The sequence below is a fragment of the Labrus bergylta genome, chromosome 17, assembly GCF_963930695.1.
Source record: "Labrus bergylta chromosome 17, fLabBer1.1, whole genome shotgun sequence".
In the NCBI taxonomy this organism is placed as follows: domain Eukaryota; kingdom Metazoa; phylum Chordata; class Actinopteri; order Labriformes; family Labridae; genus Labrus; species Labrus bergylta.
This window is the reverse complement of record NC_089211.1, coordinates 1,593,057-1,614,781: the sequence shown is the minus strand read 5'-3', so window position 1 is coordinate 1,614,781 and position 21,725 is coordinate 1,593,057. Positions and strand designations below refer to the sequence as shown.

At 38.6% G+C, this 21,725-nt stretch overlaps 1 protein-coding gene across 2 annotated transcripts in view; it reads left to right on the top strand.

Annotated features, from left to right (window-relative positions):
* LOC109981673 (protein unc-13 homolog B) overlaps nt 1–21,725 on the top strand; it is a 66,797-nt gene that overhangs the window by 1,062 nt on the left and 44,010 nt on the right. For both annotated transcript variants that reach the window (XM_065965733.1, XM_065965732.1), the window contains exons 2-7: nt 7,608–7,637; nt 13,423–13,522; nt 16,573–16,690; nt 17,159–17,282; nt 20,259–20,332; nt 20,627–20,684. In XM_065965733.1, coding sequence (XP_065821805.1) covers nt 7,608–7,637; nt 13,423–13,522; nt 16,573–16,690; nt 17,159–17,282; nt 20,259–20,332; nt 20,627–20,684 — 504 coding nt within the window. The remainder of the gene's footprint in view (nt 1–7,607; nt 7,638–13,422; nt 13,523–16,572; nt 16,691–17,158; nt 17,283–20,258; nt 20,333–20,626; nt 20,685–21,725) is intronic.

Here is a 21,725-nt window from a genome sequence, read left to right as displayed (position 1 = left end):
TTTTTCTGTGACAATAAGGATGCTGCCCATAAATATGGTCCAGTGATGCCAGGAGGAAATAAAAAACTTGAAAATCATACTGTAAGAAATTAATACGACAGCTACTTCCTTCATTTCAGTCAAACACACCGATATATGAAGTTCAAGAAAATGATCTTTTTTGTATTACCATATCCCTTTTATCATTGTTGTGTCTGATTTAAAAACAAGACCAAATCTTGTAACCCCTTTAATTTGTTTTGCCCATTAAAATAATAAAGACAGTTTTAAAAAAGAAACAAAAGGCAATAAGAAGAGAACTTTTAGGCAGCATTTTGTATGATTTAGAGTGAAAAATTCTATTCCCCTCATTTTAAATATAATTCTTTGATTGAAGGCTTCATATCCTGACACAGACGCAGCTGATTCTGTGCAAATACCCTTCTAATACCTTCATTCATATGAGTCTGCACAATCAAGCTCACACCTTCTGTCATGATCTCAGGTTGCTGTAATGCCTTTGCAAATGTTATCCAAGCCAATGTTGATTAATGCTCGTCACAGCCAGCGTCTCAGGAATACTAATGGCAGGAACCCTCCTCCCTATTGAAGTCATTAACCAATCTAAAAATGAGAACATTTGAAGTCTAGGTCTGAGCATGCCTTCTGCTAATTGAGCTGGAGAGAGCCAGTGTACGCTACAGATGCAATGAAATGGTTCTAAAGTATGACCCAACATTTCAGATAAAAAATCCATGGCATGAGGAAATGTAAAGATGGTGAACATGTCGTCTAATTTGCAATGCAGCTATTTGTCTCTTGTTTTCTATTTGAACCAAGAAGAGGTTTCTTATTTTGGAACATTGCCACAAGCCGCTTTGACTAATACTGTGCAAGCTAACACATCATGTTCTCCATCAATTAGACACATACTGGGATAAGTTACAAATGTATGTTTTTAAATTCACCCTTTTAATCAAGTAGACATTTATTGATGTTTGATGTTGCGCCACAACCAAGCTGTAACCTCCGGGGTTAAAAAATGAATCCACTGGGAAGTGCAAAATCTTGCAGATCATCGAGGGTCCGCTTGAGGCTGGATCAAGGAGCACCGGAAGTCACGAACACACTACATTCAAAAATACCTGTTTTTACAGAATAAATCAACATGAGTACATCCTGGTACACAAAATGATATTGGTTATTGTCCTCACGGGCAAACACTGTACGGGGGACAAGTGTGTGGTGCCTCTATGAAACTCTGCTGGATCTTTACTAAAAATATAGATACTTACTGCACATCATCTACTTGAAATGTTTTTGGATGTTTGTAGAAAAGCAGTTAGTACCTTTAAAAGAGTGCACCTGAAAGCAATGAACCCAGAAAGTTAGCCAATGACCAATACACTAATCTTTGAAAATAGCTAAATAGGGAAAATGTCATGAAGAGTCAAATCAGTAGCAGTCCCACTTACTTCTGAAAGTTCAGCCTCAAGGTTCTAGAAAGAGTTATTGGACTAAATGGGACCTTTTGCTATCCAGTTTCTGCACGGTCCCTTTTTTCCATAGTGAGTAATCCAGCCCGCAGATAACTGTAAAAAAAAAAAAAGAAAAAAAGGTGCTTGGGCAGGGGGCAGTTTGATTAGTTGTTGTTGTGACTCATCTCGCTGATAGCTCAACTTGACAATGTTGCTTATTTATTGCTAGCCGAGATGCTTCATCTCCATGGTGATGTCTTTACACAACAGATAAGTGGTTGCCCTTACAGGCGGACATGTGGGGAGACTCCTGCTGTGGATAACGGCAGGGCTGAGTGGACTCATGGATCACATGGACCCCAACATGCTGCAATAAATGAGGTGTAAAGATGCTGTTTAAGTCACGTGGTTACATAGGTGACAGAACTCTGGATGTTTCAGATTTAGTAAGAGCTCAGGAAGAAGGAGGCTTTTGTGGTAAAAGTTGATCTTGGTCTAAAAAGACTTGAGTGGTTGTAGTGTGTTGTCCATCACTCAGTGTGTCCCACAGTACTTTGATTGAGGGCAGCTGAAAGACGATGATGTGACCTGACAGGGGTCAACAGAGATGATGATGATGTTATTGCCGTTAGCCATAGAGATGCTCTGATACCATTTTCCCTTCCTGATATTGATTAGGAAACCTGCATTTTCAGATTGTCCACTTTTCTATCTGTGCATTTATAAAATAAATAACAACTACTGCTGCTGTATTGACCCTGTAAGTTTACAATTTACATCACATGATTTGTGATGTGATCATTTTATAATATTGTTCAGGTTACACTTTATGTAAATCTAAAAAATGCGTTAAAGGAAGAATATGTGATTTTTCACTCTTAAATGTCAGAAATCAAGTTTATCCTCTGAAAATAACTCTGTGAGTCATGACTGTCTACAATGAGAGTGACACCTGAGTCCCACTGTCTGTGATGTTTTCAGAGCCGTATCTACACAGTGTTTACACTCGTCACCTAGCGTATAAAAGTTGTTTAATTGAGGGACTTGAGAGAGTAAGAACAACATACTGTACTCACTGCTTATTTGAATGCCACGTAAGCGTTTTTAGATCACCATCATTTCGTTTAAATTTGCATGCAGTGTGAAGATACCAGCAAACTAAAGAGTGCTAGCATTAGCATGCTAACACAACAATGCAGCGCAAGTTGTTTTGGTTTCATGCTGGTGCTCAAGGGTGACATCTGCTGGATCAAAAAGTCACATATTCTTCCTTTAACAAAGGAGAATACGTAACTGACTGCAAACATGAATAAGTGTTTCTCAAAATAAATAACAATTCCATGTGGAGCAGGTGTTCTACGCAGATTTTTAACATGAAACAGCTTGATCAGTGTTTTTATGCTAATTAAGTAAAAGCCATTTTTTTGATAGTGTTTTTGGACAACTTGGCTCCTCTTAGGAACTTAACATTCCCGACCTTAGAAGTGGAGCATTCAAATAGAAGCAGAGCTAATGTAACTCCAGCTCAGCTTGCATTACCCAGACACACTGTGCCACTGTGCTGTTGTTGTTTGTTATGGTCACATTATACATTACTTTAAATGTTCTTCTCCAGTCAAAACCCGTCGCTCTTGTCAGTCTTCATACATCTAAAGTGAAGCCATGGGGTCTCTAGTTGCAGGATAAGTGCAACTTTGTGGGTAGGATATTATTTGGAATGGGGAAGAAGATATTTTCTCCCCCTGCAAGAATATTTAAATATTGGATTGCAGCCTCTCCTCACTGCACGCCATGTGAAAACAATGTGTGTTATCTGACACCAGTGTTGTCAGCTTCTCCCAAATCATGCACACCGTGATTGGATATTAATTCGCAGGCAGAGGTTTCCTCTTTCCAGTGTGTGGACTATTTCACAGAGGAATACAACTTATGGGTTTGCTTGTTGTATGTGAAACATTAAAAAAATCACAATTCACAAGCACAAATTAAACCGTGGATATGGTACAAAACGGTTGTTGCATTAGGGACACTGAAAACAACAAGATTTCAGATTTCTCCAAAAGTAAATCCTGGGGTCGTGGGTTTGGCTCATTTGGTGGGGCGGGCCCTCCATGTGCAGATGCTATAGTTCTCAACACATTTGGTTGGACTCTCTGCCATGACCATATGATGCATGTCTACCCCCCCACTCTCTCCTCCACTCTCTCCTCCACACATTTCCTGTCACTCTTTAGATGTCCTGTCCAATAACAAAAAAAAATCCCACAAGACAATCTTTAGAAAAGTAGATAAAGTGTGCATGGGTACCATTATGTCACTGGTGTAATTAAAGGTTTATATCTGTCAAACCTTTATTGAACATTTGTTATATTTTTAATGGGAAAAATTATATCAGGATAATTATCATAATGGTTTTATCACCCAGGCTTAAAGGCTTTATATGTGATTTTTTGATCCAGCAGATGTCGCCCTTGAGCATCAGCATTTTCATGCTGGTGCTCAAGGGCGACAAAACAAAACAACTTGCGCTGCATTGTTGTGTTAGCATGCTAATGCTAGTGATCTTTATTATACTCGTATCTTCACACTGCATGTAAATTTACCTGAAATGAGCGTGATCTAGAAACACAGTTAAGCAGTGAGTTCAGTATGTTATTCTTCTTTTCTCTAGTCCCTCAATTAAACAACTTTTATACACGAGGGGAGGAGTCAGCCGGCCGTCCCGCCGATGTAAACAAAATGAAGATAGGACTCTGAAAGCATCACAGACAGTGGGACTCGGGTGTTACACCCATTGTAGACAGTCATGACTCTTTCAGAGGATATACTTGATTTCTGTTATATTTAAGTGTGAAAAATCACATAGAAAGCCTTTAAGGTGACTCAGAGTTCATCAGAGTGTAGTTTGTATGTTATACATTTGACTGATATACTTGATATCTGAATAAAATCAGACAAAAGCAACAATGCCAATTATTCAAAGCGCAGGGAATACTCATTTTCTCTCACCTATATTAAACTCTTATTGATCTAATAAATCATCTCTTACTTACTGTAGCAGTGATTCAAAGTGAGACGCTACACAGTTGTATGAGATTTATCTGTTTGGAGAATTGGCTCAGTGCTTCCTAAATCCATGGTTTTCTTGCCAGCTGAATAGTATTAACCCAGGATTTTGACGTTGTTTCGTGCAACATCATGCCATCTGAATGCCTGTTTCTCCAGTGATGATGCATTTATTTAGCATTAAGTGTGTGAACTACCTAGAATAAAGCACCATTCAAAATCCACACAACTATATATCACAGCAACCCAGGTAACTTAGAGCCTGTTTTTTTTTACTCTGTTTTGTCAAACTGAGCAGGTGAGGAGATTTTTCTAGATCTTCACAAGGGATGACAAACTGAGGCCCTGCAGGACTAAAATGATAGAAGTGCAGGCAGAGTGGTTGTGTGTCGTGAGTAGTGGAATTATGAGGGAGAGAGGAAGAGAGAGCGCTTAGAGATTGTGGGAGTAATCCCCCGGCCATCTGTTGCTCTCTCTCTCTCTCTCTCTCTCTCTCTCTCTCTTCCACTGGCCCCTCTTCATCAGATTCAACAGCCATGCAAGCACAAAGAGGTGGTGCACCACTAACTGCACCGGCAGCAGATTCTGATGTCACTTCCTGTTCCCCTTTTCCATGGACCTTCTAGTGATGACGTCACTCTACTTAAGCACATCCACTCTTTATGTTTGCTTTTTCTAAGGCCCTGAAAACCAATTTAGTTGAGAAAAGAAACCCTCTGATTTCTGATAAAATAAAAAGAGTTATGACTCTTTTTTTTCATAAGCTAGGATATGTATTTAATTTTCTGTTCTTTCCTGCTTGAATGCAGAGTAAGACATAGGTTGTATAATATAATGTCTTCCACCATTCAGGATTTTATGTATCACTACGTCAAACATCAAATCTTATGTTGTTTGATACTTTTTTTTACCTTAACGTCTGTACTTTTTAGAATTATTTGTTACTTTTAATTACAATTTGTTTTTGTTATTCATGTTTCCTTTCTTTGCCAACATTTTTTTAAATATATAAAAATCAATGTGTCCTAGAATAATTTTAGATGAAAGCATGCATGCAAGGAAGTCTCGAAGCAAGGAAGAAGGAGAAAGAAAGAAATGATGACAAAACAGTTTGATGGTGTAATTATACAGCACCCACCCAAATAGGGAGCTAAATGGCATCTAAAGGATCCAGGACAGAAAATGATAAGCATCAGTTTCCTTCATTATGCCCCCCCCCCCCCCCCAGGTTTATTGCCCTCTGCTCTGTGTGCTACAGCCCTAAATAACATCATGCAAATGAGCACAGAAGGCTTCTGTGCCAGCTCATTTGCTCCAGTGACAAACTGTTGCAAAGTAATAGTGGAAAGCCAGAAAATGTTTTTCTCCACATTTCCACTGCTCCCTTTCCGTTTGAAAGCGAGGTATGTGCAAGACAGGAAATACTCAGGAAGACTTTTTTTTTTTTCAGCCTTTGTGATAACAAAGTTCCCTTTTCCTATTGTTATCTTAATTTTTTAAACTCTGAAAAACAACTTTCTTAGTCTCATTCCCAAATGTTAGTGACTCTTTATGGCTCAGCTTGTGGTGTGGAGGAATCACTGTTGTGTATTGTGGTTGAGTTACAGAAACAGGTGTGATGTTTCTGACCAAAAGGGAAACAAGTAAATACGTTGTTCTTTCACGATCAATGTGCACAGAGAAAACAGGATTTTGCATGAAAAATATGGAAGCATGGTCTGTGCCTCTATCATCCCGTCCTGCCCATCTGCCAGCTTTAGCTCCAGAGGTTTAGTAGGTTACATGCTTGAACACATAACCCTGCCACAGCAATCACAATTAATCCCCTCCAAAGCGCCTCACAATCCCATAAAGGTTATTGTATATATGCATCACGGGGCTAAAGATGGTGGGTCTAAATATACACTGAAATGCATTAGCAAGCATTTTTCTCCCAGGAATTTTTTTTTTTTGGTTTAGGAACTGCGTGCTATTTTTTTTTCTTTTTATCCTTAACGATGATCTACACTTGTCAACCTTCTTTTTTGGGGAGGGTTGGGAGGGAATGTTGTGATTTATAATACAGTTGTCCACTCCTATTCTAATAATTGTATTTATACACAGTAGATGTTTTGCAATAGAAGAATAGGTATTTTATTAACTGATCAAATTTGGAGGTCAGCCTTGAGCACTTCATTTTTCATCTGCATATTTTAAAAGCTTTTAGTCTGTGCAAAGCTTCTTCAATTTCCTTACAGCGACATTTCAAACATTCCAAGCTGTCCACATAGCTGATGTGTATGTGACTTTATGAGAATATGATCTTCTCAAAGCCATTTTGACGATGATGTAATATTGAAATACATCAACAAATAAAGAAACCTGACAAATATAATGATGTCAGAAAACAAATTGTCAAAAAACTATATACATATATATTCCTTCTAAGCTCAAGCAGAGGGAAGGATTATTGCTCCAGAGGTCTTTTTTTTTCTCCATTGGTTTTATATAAGAACAGATTGAGTATGAAGAGATTAGATAACGATCAGGTCTTCAGTCATGATTAATATGAGTGAATAGGTAAGAATGAGTAATGGAGGATTTAGAAATGAGGCACCTTGTGACACAAAATGACTTTTTTTTTTTCATGATAACACCACCAAACATGCACTCTGACATATTCAACAAAAACATTCAGGTTTTTTTTTTTGTGTGCAATAACATTTTGTGCAAGAGCTGCCCGGCAAAAACAAAAGAGCTCATCTTTTTCAATCAAGCCTCACATGACGTGTTGCTGCTCTTGTAGACGACAGCATTGTGAGCCTGTGGATGTGTGTTTGTGTGATTCAGCTGTCACGAGTCCCCAACTCGTGGCTCTTTTGTCTGCATACAAATGAATTATTTAAGCTTCAATAACATTACCTTTCCTTTTCATTCTCATGCCCTAATATGTTTGTACTTATGCTTTTTGCACTCAACATTTCAGTTGTGCATCCACTTTTATAGTCCTGCTGAACTCTGACATTTCATTCATTTTCAGCTGATTCCAAATGAGCTAACTCAAATTCAATGATTCTAATTATTATTTTCCACTTTGCTTTGCAGTGAAAAAAGCCAAGCTCCAAGGACCTCCAGGTGAGTACCACTTTTGCTTTTTATTTCACAGTTTTTCTTTTTTAAATTTGGTTCACACACTGTCTCATCATCGAATGTTTCACATCTTTAACACTAATACTGTCACACTCCTGGATCTGGAGAACAGAAAGATGTGAATCACACATTTGAATAGTAGTTCAGAGTTTATCCTATGTGCCCTGTATCGTTAATGTTATAAGGTCAGTAATATTGTCTACAACTCTCACTCAGTGATCTACAGATATATGCATGACATTGCCAAGTATAGAGCTAGACCTCTTCACAGGCCTGCACTCTAACTAGTGCAGACTGTTACCAGTTGTCTGACTTGAGCCTTCCTGTTTGCATGCTCTCCAACTCCTCTCGTTGTCCAAGCAGGTTTACGTCAATTGGCAAATCTCAAATGTTGACGACCTGTCCTGGGCACACCTCACATCTTGTTCAGTGCCAGCTGGTATTGGTCCCAGTCCCCAACAGCCCTCTAGGATAAGCAGAATAGTTAATGGAGTCGTTTGTTTGGAAATATTCAACATGCACTCATCTTCTAATGTAGGTTAATCAGTGGAATTTTGGCAAGTCACTGAAAATGTGGGTTGACTTTGCATTATGTAATCCTGTGTCCTTCTACCCCAGGCCCTACACAGGTGAGCTTAGATCATTGGCTGCTTAGTCCAAATCCCCTCGCTCTCCACCTATGCAAATCCCTCTCGTGTTTAGCCTCACGCCTTTTTTTTAAGCCATGTGACATTTCTAACAGGAGCAGGCAGCATGGAGAGAAAGTTAGCACGGCTTTGGACTTTTACTCTGTCGGTCCCTGAATGACACTGTGTACACTGAAGATAACTGCTTAAGTCTTTACATTTATTTAGCTGTTATCCACTATTTTTTCAATGTGTCTGCATTGTGTCACAAGGAGTCTGTTTTGCTGAGATATTGGTTTTAGATTGTTTTTTTTTAGATGCTGGTCATCTGTGTCTGTATGTGCCCCCCTCCCTTCTCCCAGGCCACAGCACATGTGACACCTGCCCCAGAGCAAACACCAAGGATAATTCAGTTAAGCTTGTCGTCTCCCTCAGGCAAAATGTAAACATACACTACAGGGGTAGGGAAGGAATTGTTATGCACTGAATGAGATTTAGAAAATCAAATGTTAAGTTGTTGATTGTTGTTATTGAAATGTGCGTACATTTATGCATAAGGTGGTCATGAGAGGGAGGTGTTTAGGGGAAAAAGCTAGGTTAGAGTTGACATAAAGTTTTCTCATATCAACATGCTTAAACTATTTTTTTAAAGACATTTTTATTGACTTAAGCTTTGGTTATTATTGTATTGATTTTGTCAACCTATGCTTCCTTACAGACCTCTGATAATGTATACAGAAACAAATACATTGCATCAATATGATAATTTCATGTGTTTTCTATGGGGACAAGTTTCTTGTGTTCATTTTAAATTAAACTATACAGTATTTATCCCTAATTCTGACTATGCTTATGCTTTACGACTAGCATTTCAGTCCTTAAAGTAGCTACTTGCTAATTTGAATCCTTAAAGGAAATGTCAGCAAAGAAAGAAAATCCCCTCTTTCAAAGACAAACCAATTGCAACACACCAGAGGAAACTTAAACTATAGATACAATTCCTCTGTGCAGAACAAATGGAAAGGAATGTCTGACAGAATCTTAACATTTGCACTCTAAAAAGTATTTTCTCAACCTGATAAAGTCAAAGGTAATGATTGTCAAGATCAGATTGCTGGATTTGCGTATTTGTTTGGCCATTTCCTCACCCTTCTTGCTCTTCTTGTGGGGATTTTTGAAAGAAACAGTTGTTGATTCAGGTATAAGGAAATAAGTGTGTTAATGTAATGATAAGCTCTCGTCATAGGGGTGTGTGATTTATTAGAAGAGCCCTCAGAGTTGACATAAGGCTGGTCTGGGATGTGTGTTTGCACTGTGCTGTCACCACACCTTTAGATTGACACTTTTACGTCCTGCATAGAAACCACCTATCTTGGTGTTAAGTTGTTTTTGGCTAACATTTCTTGTGTAACTGCAGGTCATTCTGGATCAGACCCTGGCTAGCTGTTTTACTTTTCACTGATTGCAAGAAGAAAACAGGCTTCATGAAATCCCTTTATGTTCATGGCAGAGTGTTCTGTACTCTCCCAGAAATGGCAGAAAAGCCCTCAAATACTTCTGTCTTCTGTTGCATGCAATATTGATGCATGGTCTGAATTTGAAATGTCAGCCTCCCAACTGTGTGCATTTCCTGACTAATTTATTGAAAAACTCATCATCAATCAATAATGGATGAAGACACTTGACTTGAGGGCTCAGGGGTGAGTGGGTGGCAAGTCCTGTCAGAAAACATTGACAGGACAAGAAGCCTGCGCTCTCTCACAGTTCACCTCAACTGATCCATTCTCTTTACAACCACCAGCAGACTGTTGTGCTTTCACTATGTCACCTTTTGTGTTTGCTTTATGTCACTGTGTGTGTTTGCACAGTGTGTGTGTGTGCGTAATGAAGAGAGCTAAAAAGAGGCATCCACAAAGACATGCGTGTTTTGATGGATTTTAAGTTGTGTGGGACAGTTTTCCTAAGATAGAGGAAGGTCCAGGTAAAGGTTGGTATGTGATTTTATCTCATGCGTGTGCATTAGCCAACAAGGATATTAGCAGAGCTACCTTTTTCTGTTTTTATTGCATAATTATGCAATTACTCTGAAAAATAATGCCATAACTACAGTACTACATATGAAATCACTTTTTTTAGCAGCTTTTTATTTATTTTGACAGCCTTTACAGGTGTATATCATCCAATAAATTCATTTGGTAGTAATTCATACATCCATTTCATTGTCATAATATCAATGCAAATAAAATACAAAAGAAGAGGATGACACCACAACTCTGCAAACCTGGAGTTTTCATATTATTAATAATAATAATAATAATAATAATAATAATAATAATAATGTCATTTTAGAGTTTCCTGTTTTCATGGTTGGAAAAAATTCCAAAATGTTTATGCGTCTAAAGCCTGCTGACAATATGAAAGGGTGTATATGTGAATATTTCCCCCAAAGTTTCATCGATTGTCCCAATTTATAATCAAGAGTGACAGCCCTAGTTACTACTACAAAAAAGACTTCTCACCGCTTTGTGATATCTCTTTTATATTGACCCTGATATTCATTTGCCAAGCTCATCTCTAACAACAGAGATTTTGTTCTGGTTGATTCTCCACCTGTGAACTTTTGTGTTTAAAAATCTACTACCAAACCTACATCCTAAATCCCTTTAAATTGAACTGGATTACTTTCCAAATCTTGTGTTTCTTTGTTTGTGTTAATTTTATATTTCTGTTTTTCCTAGCTGTGACTGCTGCTTCCTTCTCAACAGTGCAGATTGTATCAGTGGATGGCACCTGCTGTAAAGGGCCCATAGCCACTAAGTGGCTCTTATCTAATCCATACATCCTCTTCCCTTATCTCAGCTCTTCTATTCATGGGAGTAGGCCCAAATGTGGTACAAGTCATGGGCTATCTAATTAGGGAAAGGCTTGAGTATCCCCCAGGCCCCTTTCTAGTAATGCCTGTGTTTTGTTGCTACTGTCCCCTCGTTTCACTAATTAGCTCTGTGTCCTGTCACTCGTGCTCCTTGCAGGATAGACAATGCATTTAGTCTTTGTCTCATTAGGATGTCCTCTGGTGCTTTCAATACACCTCTTTGCGTTAAGACCTAATTGAATCTATGTAGGCAGTGTGTCAGTGAAATGTTTTAAGAATCCACCTGTGTAAATGGTTTATTGTCCCATTGTGTCTAGAGTTACATTTACTTATCTGGCTGCTGTGTCAAAGCCTCTGGCAGAGTAAATGTTTTAATATGTTGCTGGGGTAACCAGGAAAATCTTTGTTTAGGGTGGTCAGGTGATTGGTCCATAAACGAGCAGCTGATGCCTTGCTTTTATTTCCCAAAGAGCAAAAGGGGGATTCTGTGTTTGTGTGTGTGTGTTCCACTGCACTGTGTGTCACTGTGTGTGAACAACTGTGTTTAGACTGTACTGTGTGAATGTGTGGTGGGGGGGGGATGTTAGCAGTATCAGATTTTTTTCTCTTCCTAATATCGATATCCGTATCGGCCCCCAAAATCCCCTATTGGTCGGGCTCTATATTTGACTATACCTGTTGGATAAAAAGCTCTTAATGATGGTTGTTTGAAATGTTTCAAACCAAAACGATAAGTACTACACTCCTTTGCTAATCGGCTCATTATTTTAAGGCCAAAACAGAAGTTTGAGGACTTGTGATTTTATTTAATGATTTCTTTTGGAAGCTCATGGGTTGGTATGCTGTGCAGGTCACACATGCTGTAGGTGACAAGTGAAGATCTTTCAGAAACTGAAATCATTTTGTATTTTGTAAGGCTGGTATTTATTCCGCTCTACTCCTGGTTATAAGATATATCTAATAATACAGCCTAGTTTCATTGAGGGTGACATATTGGTTGACATGTTTTAGGACAATATTGAGTGTGGTAGTGCATGCTAAATGTATCACATTTTAATGTGAGGGTTTTCTGTTAAGATATCACCATTTTTAAAATGATGCCTATATAATACCAAGGGTGCAGAAGTTACATTTAATGTGGTTCCTTATTGCCCATTCACTAAATCAATAAAAAAATCACATTGCCAACCAGCAGAAGATGTTCCTCCAGCTCTTCAAGCTACTCGTGTTTCCATGCGGGTGATCAGATCTAGCTGCTAGACAAATGGGACCTGCAGGAAGGACCACCAGTGACGCAGTTCTAGTAACTACCAGAGCGAATCTGAGCACATCAGCCAGCACGTGTCAACACTCCCTCAACCTACTGCTGGAAATGAAAAGTGGTGGTTGTGTCACGGGCTGTCTAATCCCCTGCAACCCCACTCACCCCTTGCCCCACCCAGCACTGACAGCTGGTGCAGACGGTTGTTGTGGCTTCAATGTCCGACATTACCGGCTGAGAGACGGCTGACGGGGATCACTGGGTGTGAAAGTTGTCTACACACACCGACAGACTGACAGACTAACAGATATTCACTTGAAATCAAGTCTCAACTGCCAGTTTTAACAAACGGAGTTCAGAAAGATCATTGACTACAAATTATGTTCTGTTATATTAAGACTTTGCTTGTAGAATACTCTTTTCAAAGGTTGCCTTCACCTGTGTGACCTCACTGATTTGCCTTTTCAGCCTTGATGGTATCAGGTCTGATGCAGACCTTTGTGTAAAAAAAAAAAGAAGCAGGTCACAAGTGACTTCCAGTTCATAACATCATCAACAAACCTGCTTTTCTGTTACATACTTTAAGTATAGAGAGTATTTACTATGAATCATTTCAGGAGAATCTGTAATTCACAGTGCAGACCAGGCAAACAGTCAGTTGGATCCTGTAGTGCTGTAGTTGTTTCTGCCTCCTCTCTGTGGAGATTATCAGGGTCAGTTTGATGGCCTGTCCTGGCTTGGCTTGGCATAGTTGGGGGAGGAGAATTATCTGCTTTCAGTCTCTCAGCTTCTCATGTCCTTTTCATTCTCACAAAGTTGAACAAGAATTAGTGATGTGTTTGTTTTAAGAATTGTATTCCATTGAAAAACTACTCAAACAAGCTCAAACCTGTGTCTTTTACCCAGTAGTGCAAATATCTAATGTTTATGTAGAGATACTGTACTTTTTATCCTCCTTATGTTACTTACTCACTTTAATGAACACTATTTCTTCCTATTCCTTTGTTTCAGACAAGTTCAACAGCTATGTGACGCTGAAGGTGCAAAATGTCAAAAGCACCACGATCACTGTGCGGGGGGACCAGCCATGCTGGGAGCAGGATTTTATGTTGTAAGTTATTAAACACAAACATTGATGTATCATGCTTCAACTTTTATGGACCTAATTATGTTACCACCAATCACAATAAATGTAAAGTTTGCATTAGATAAAGCACCGTCAGGCAGGGTACACCATACATTATGATTCACATTTTAGCCCAACATGCAAACTGTAAACCCAACAGTAATAATGACAATAACTTGTGTTCATCAGGGTAACTTTATGAGATGTGTCCAGGGTAGTCTTGAGTCATAAAAATGTTAATGCACACAGAATGTAAGCTCATATTCAGAATGTCTCTGCTGGCTGTTGACAGAGATGTTAGCTGAAGTGTCAGTCACAGATGATGGCAGCAGTAGCAGGCTGTTCATATCGCTGGTTCTAAAGTTGTTTATCTGACTTCACTGACAGTCATGCAGTCATGTTGCGTTCCATTTAATTCAAAGTTCCTTGTTACTGTCAGCTAAGCGTGGGACAATCTTAAGCAAAGTCATGAGTTTTTTGATGGTTATAAAGATTATCCTGCCAGAACATCCTGTAGTGCGAGGTGTGTCCTCTGAAGGACATCAGGGCCGCCCCCCGATTTACTATGATGAATATCACCAATCTCCTGTTGTGTGGGGTGAACTCTGAGAACAGTGAAGCATGCACTCTTTGGACTTGGACTTTCACTTGAACAGAACGGTAGCCTATTAGGAAGCGATCTATGATTATTATGGGTTATTTGTGGGGTCTCTCATTTTCAAATGTTTTGGTGTAGGCCAGGCTTTAGTTTTGTAGTTTGTTGTCCTTGTGTAAAGCACAGTGACACATCACTGAATGGTGAGATGATGGTAAATTAGTTTAAAAATGATATCAACTTCTCTGGCCTACACAAACACCACATCTCAATCTCAACACCTATGGGATACTTACATTTAATGTGTTACACAGTCCTCTCCACCACCACCAACCCTCCAATAGAGTTCAGAGGGTTCTAGAAGTGTTGCCATGCTGCACATGAAGGCCACACACCTTAATAAGATATTTAATGCTACATTTCACATTTAGTTTGTAACTCATTTTAATAATTTAGGCATCATTTAATGTGTTTTTAAAACCCTCTACCTAGATCTGTTCTAATTTTCAAAACACGCTGAGCAACCTTTTCCAGGTTAAACTACCTTACAGTAATAAGTAGCTGCTGTTCATTTCCTCCTTTTAATTCATTGGTTTAATCGCTCATTTTACTTTCCCTGGACAGGTATCTATGGTGACGGCTGAGTGATTGTGTTGTTTCATGTGTGTCATTGTTTGTCTTTTGTGAACTCCCTCATTGCAACACTGTTTGTTTTTCCAGACCTTCATTCTCTTTCTGTCCGTTAATGATGCGTTGACCCGGTCAAATTCGACATAGTTATTCATCTGTGTTGCCAATACCACCTGTTACTACAAAATACATTAGAAGAGGATGAGTTGGTCTCAAAAGAGAATGTCCAAATGGTGAACCTTAGCAGGTTGCTTGTAGATTAATCTGCTTGTTATTTTAAAATACTTTAAAAAGTTGTACATGTATCCGCTTTCTTGCCAAGAAGATCAAAACCACTCTAATATCATTAAGGTTGATAGTGAAGAAGCAGAGAAGACTAGAACATATACAAGTCCAAATCCATTTACCATTTAGAAAATTAAGAAAGCAAGATATTGTCAGTTGAAAGTTGAGCTCGAGTGTTTTTTGATTTATCAGGACATACAATGTTTCTTCTTTTTCCATTCTCTGTTAATACTGTATATTATATTAAACAAATCTACCTTAATTTAAACTTATCAGACATGATTTCATGCAATCGCAGGTCAGAAAGCATGCTGAATGTTTCTAATAAGATATGCATGATTGTGACTAAAAACAGAGACAAGTGATGTAAAGTCTAGAGCAGGGATGGGATTTTTCTCTATTTGTGTGGGATTCCAGCTTTCACGACTTTAAAAGTATACCCATAAGGATTTGATGATCCATGAAAGTGGGTATATTTATGACAGCCCAAATATTTGAGCCAACTGCTTTTTGTTATATTATATATAGATTGCGTCCAATGAGAGGCTTTCTAGACTTTGTAAGCCCCTCCCCAGCTGTTGGTCATCACTGTCATGTGTGTGAGTGTTCTTATATTCAGTGCTATCTGCTGTTGTAAAAGCCAGTTCATATCCATGATGAATCCCTCCCAAGCTTGCTTTTTTGAATAAAACATCCTTGTGACTGAAATAGCACTCTGCTAGCCATTTCAAGTGCTTCATGAGTTTGGCACATCATGTTGGAATAACTAACAGGTGAGCATCTGTAAGTAACAGATGAAGAACGTAGATGGATTTATATTCACTCTTTCTGTGTTTTGATCCAAAAAAGCACATTATGGTCCAGAATGGTTACATGAAAATAGACACGATTGGAAAACATAATTTAAATATCATTTCAAACAACAGATGTCTGAGAAAAAAATGAGCACCAGTTAGATTTCAATGCCTTGCCTTGATTCATGTATTCAGTGCCATTTTGAATGAGTGAATAATTCAGAGAGCTTACATCTCGGCACCTGGACACTGTGGATACTCAACCCTCTCTCAATTAGCTGTTCTCTTTGATTATCTTTTCTCTCATCCTCCTTTTGTTTAGCCTGTCCATAGTTATAACTTGCTGCAGAGGACAATATGCAAATCCCCCCAGCCCTTGTCACGGGGCCCCTTTCAAATTTTATATGCCATTTTGTTGCTGTCAGCAAGCTGTTTTTGAGCTCTTTGAATCGCATGCTGAATGACAAAACAAGGCCTATAACACCCTAACACACAACAGAAAGAGGCAGTGGCCTTTGTTATCAGCGAGTGGTAGAGCCTGGCAGTAATTGTGTAGACACTTTCTGGTTCATTGAGGTTGAATTAAATGGCATTGGGCGTGTTTCAGTCGGGCACCACACAGATAGTTTATGTCTCTTTGAATCCAACTGACATTTCCCACACTTTTATGATCCCCCCCACCACCAAAACGTGACACGTTAACATGTTAATACCACCTTTTTTCTTCTCAGTGAGATCAACCGGCTTGACCTCGGGCTCATTGTGGAGGTGTGGAACAAAGGCCTCATCTGGGACACCATGGTGGGGACAGCATGGATCCCTCTTAAGAGTGTCCAGCAATCAGAGGAGGTTGGAATATGCACAGATACATACATTTATATAGTCTGGAAACATGTAGATGTCATTTAAAGAAATACTTTGAAATAAAAATAATTTGGAAACGGGGTCCTTTTATGGCGTTTGCATGCTGACATGAATATAGATTTTTCATTTGCGGATAAAAAATTCAGCTCTTCATTTTTTATGTATTATACTTATTTACCAGCATTTGCTTACTTACACAAATACATTTTGTAATTTTATTTATTTATTCAGCAACATCTTTCTTAATAAGAGATATTTAGATACAGCGGTCCTTTAGTGTTGATTGCTCGAAATAATACTGATCAAAACAACAAGGTTTACTGGTACATTAATTAAAAAAAAAAACAAGTGAACCTGCCTCAGGAAATTATAATAATGGCACAAAGTGTTAAGTATAGACACAAGAAGATCACATAAAGAAAGGTTAATATCAATAAATGTATGTCATTGCAGGAGGGATCAGGAGACTGGATCTTCCTGGATTCAGAGGTCCTGATGAAGGCCGATGAGATATATGGCACAAAAAACCCAACACCTCATCGGGTCCTGCTGGATACTCGCTTTGAGCTACCTTTTGGTGAGATATCAGAGCTGTCAATCACTCTGTTTTTTACATGCTTAACCTTCAGTATACCAATGAGTAATCTGCCTTTTCTAAAAGTTCACATGCTTATGTAAGATCTCTCTCAATGCTGTCACATCATGTACCTGCTCGGGCTACACTGGGTGCATTAGCAACACACAGACCACATTAATAATTCTGGTTACCTCAGGGCAAACCTTGATCTACTGACTCACACAAAGGCCACCAATGGATTCAGCTGAAATGTCACCAGGCACTTTCTGACAAACTATTTACCCTGCAGCACTTAGTCTTATGCATTGATCTGACAACTCCACTCAAATAGAAAATAAGAGTATTTTACATGAGAAGAGAATGGGCTCACTTTTATTTCCTTTGTATGGGATTTAATCATACCTGATATAACTCATCAACCTGCATCATGTGAAGAAGAAAACCTATATTCAACAGTTTATAGCTACAAAAAAGGGAATAGAAGATTCATGTCTTGCTGTCCAGTCTGTATCTCATTCCAGTGGGGAGGAAGAGTTTCTGTCCTGCTTAAAGGCTTTATATGTGATTTTTTTACACTTAAATGTAATATAAATCAAGTATATCCTCTGAAAATAACTCTGTGAGTCATGACTGTCGACAATGGGTGTAACACCCGAGTCCCACTGTCTGTGATGTTTTCAGAGTTTTCAGAGTCCTATCTTCACTTTGTTTACATCGCTGGGACGTTTAATTGAGGGACTAGAGAAAAGAAGAATAACATACTGTACTCACTGCTTAACTGTGTTTCTAGATCACGCTCATTTCAGGTAAATTTACATGCAGTGTGAAGATACGAGTATAATAAAGATCGCTAGCATTAGCATGCTAACACAACAATGCACCGCGAGTTGTTTTATGCTGGTGCTCAAGGGCGACATCTGCTGGATCAAAAAATCACATATAAAGCCTTTCATTGGCATGGAGTCATCACTGGCAGATCCTTTTTTTTAGGCTCAGTAAATATAATTTTGTCCATGCCACAATGTTGCCCCACTTCACCTTCAAGTTTATTTGTCCCCGAAGGGCGATTGGTTTTGCTAATATTGCTAAACGGTAAGGTAAGATGTACTGAATATAGCAGCCTTGGAGAAACAATAGTGATCCCTGACTGATGCTCTTCGCAGCCTCCATTTAATACAAAATAAAATGCTGAGTCAACATGGAATATAACAGGACACTGATAATAACAGAATTAAAGAACCATAGTATGAATGTGATATGTTAAGGTTCATCAGCTGCTCACTACTTTATGACTTGAATAGAAGCATCCTTAGACACATTACATACAGTACATGCATACATGGTGTTATGTTTCTGTCCATCCTTCTCCTTTTTTTCCCCCTTTGCAACAACTTTATTTACCAGCATTTGCTTACTTTGTATCTCTGCTGCCTGGGTGGACAGTGTACAGTGGATTTATCAGAGGTATTTGACTGAAAACAGCTGCCTGCATTTAGACAAGTCTTTGATGAAAGCAAAGAGCATCACAATAGATGTATTGATCCGGTTTATTGCTGATATATCATTACTGTGTGGATAAAAAAAAGAGCTTTACAGTATTGTCTTTATTAACTGTTACGTCAATTCTATTGAATAAGAGACCATATCAATGGTTCCAGATTTCATGATTCCAGGTGATCCATTCTAGGTGGAAATGTCCCCTCTTCCTCTCAAGTACACTGTAATCAGTGTTTCTTTCTCCAGCACTGCTTACAGGGCTCACGCCTTGTGGTTAAAGGCAATCAGAGTTGAAGTAGGCTGTCTGTCCAGTGAGTGGGAGAGATCCTCTTTTCCTGTTTAAAGAGGAAACCTTTCAAGATTGCAGGAGGCCATCAGGACTATCTGTGCCACCAGAGCCATTCATTACAGCTCAGTCGGTTTGTCTTTGAAGCCCTGGCCTTTGTGTGTGTGGCCTTTAATGTGCATCTGTCGACAGAGCGGTAAAAATCATAGCAGTGGGCATGGGTGAGAATACCTCATAACAGCTTTTTTAGGTTTTGTTTTGAGAACGCTGTATGTTGTACAAGTCTCCACATTATCTGGCTGTTTGCACAGGAAACTCGTTTATTTTTTATAAGATTTATTTTTGGGCTTCTTTTGGAGAGATAGGACAGTGGCTAGAGTCAGAAATTAGAGAGAGAGAGGGGAATGACATGCAGTAAAAGAGCCACAGGTCAGATTTGAACCTGGGCTTCCCGCTTGGAGGACTACAGCCTCCATACATGGGGCTCGCGTGCTAACCACTGCGCCACCAGGGATTGTTGGGATTGTTTATTTTAAGTCACAACCATAGCATCTTTTGTCTTTATATCCTTGACTCTGTAATAAAAAAAAAGAAAATAAGGATATGTCTGGTCACTAAACAAGTTTGTGGCCTTTGCTAACTTTTTATTTTCCTAAGAGGCTCATGAGAAGTGACACAGGCATTAAAGTGTAATGATGCCATTTTGATACGAGATGTTTGAATACAGAGGATGAAGGGCTAACTAGGGCTGGGAAATTCATCGAGTTTCAATTTCAGTCACAATTCTGGCTTCCCACAATCAAGAAAACAAGATTAACGAGATGAAACAATTATTGTGATGCAATATTGCGCTTGTTTTGATCACAGGTTTTGTCATGTGTGGTAAATGTTTCAAAATGTTTGTTGTTATATTTTTGGCCACAAGAGTACATCACCAATATCACAAAAAAAACACAGTTATTTTGTTTTGATTTATTTATCAAGATGATATACTTGTATATTGATTACTCTGATCTTCAAAGTGTTCAGAATATTAAGTTGTTAAGTTCAATAAGTGCATTTGATGCAGATGTTGTAAAATCAATGAGTAATCTTGGTTTCAGAATTGTGATCTTAATATGGATCAAAATAATCATTGTTAGGATTCAGCCCTACTTCTAACACAGGTTCACATGTATGTTTGTGGGTAACAGACATCCCAGATGATGAGGCGCAGTACTGGACTGGCAAGCTGGATCGCATCAATACCATGGACATCCACGATCAGGTAAAGTAGTGAGATTTTACAGCTTGTACTGCATGATGTCATAATAAACATACTGCATGCCATGCTGGTTTCTGTCTCGTTTAACGGTTTAGAAAGCTTATATAGGCGATGATTTTTACTGTCTTTGTTTCAAAAAAACATGTCTGTTTTCTGCTTCCTGTTTAAATTACAGATGCATGTATTTATTTGTATTAATTTTGGTACAAGTAAATTCCTGTTGGACCAATAGTATTGTGATAACATGTAAATCATTCTTGATGCCTGATTTTTATTCTCTCCCTCTTTTCATTGTAGTACCCTCTGCAGGATGAAGTTCAGAGTCGCCCACTACCGTTTGCAACCTCCCAGTGCTGTGAGTTGTGCTTGCCCATATATCTCTCTTCCTCTAGATGGAGGCAATTCTCCACCATTGTAGCTTTAAAGCTTTACTATTATTATTTTTTCCTCTCACTTCCTTCACCCGTTTGTATTGCCTACTGTAGTAACAGTCTAATCCTCTTTATCAGAGTTGAAAATGAAGATTATACATTTTAAACCCAGACGGTTCATATATTGACAGTATGAGCTCAATTTAATTCTCCTTACTGTTGTGACAGTTTGTAAGTTTCTTTTTCCACTCTAAAAACATCAATCACCACACATCCACCTACTATATTAACATAGAGGCACTTTTTTTTTGTTTTCACAACCCCTACATCCTCTGACTCTACCTCTCACTTGTAACATCTGCACTTTTACCAGGCAACTATTTCGGATGGGCTGACCCACTGAGTATGTAAAACCCACTTTGATCAAATTCTCCCTCTGACCAATCCTCTGCTCCCCTTGCATGTACTTATGCCCCATATTCTCAGATAACATTTAACCTTCAAGGTTACCATGCATCATTATGTCACTCTAACACTTGATTTCCCTTGGTGTTTTCCTTAAGCCCATTTGATATTTCTACCTTCTTCCTGCTCTTGATGTTTCCCTATTTGCGTTGCTCTGTGCTGATGGCAATATTTTCATAACCCATGTATAGTTAATACAAAAAATGTTTTGTACAAATCTAAGTGCAGTATTCTGGATGAGTTATCGACATCCTTTACGTCATTTCATTTATTTTATTCATATTTGAATGTTAAAGGCTTGCTAAACTATTGTTTGCCATATGATCTTAAAGTTTGTAAATGGCATATGCCTCCATAAACTGATAGGTATCTGTTTTGACAAACTATATTTATGTGTGTGCATCGCACTAACCTAACCTCTGAGATTCATCAACTGAGATTTATCTTTCTCCTTCTGACTCAAACCGTTCCCTCCAAGTCATGGTTACTGTTTGAGATACATTTTCTAGATATATTAACTGGGGTTGGTAGGTTCAATTTCAAAAGAGTGTTAAATAAAA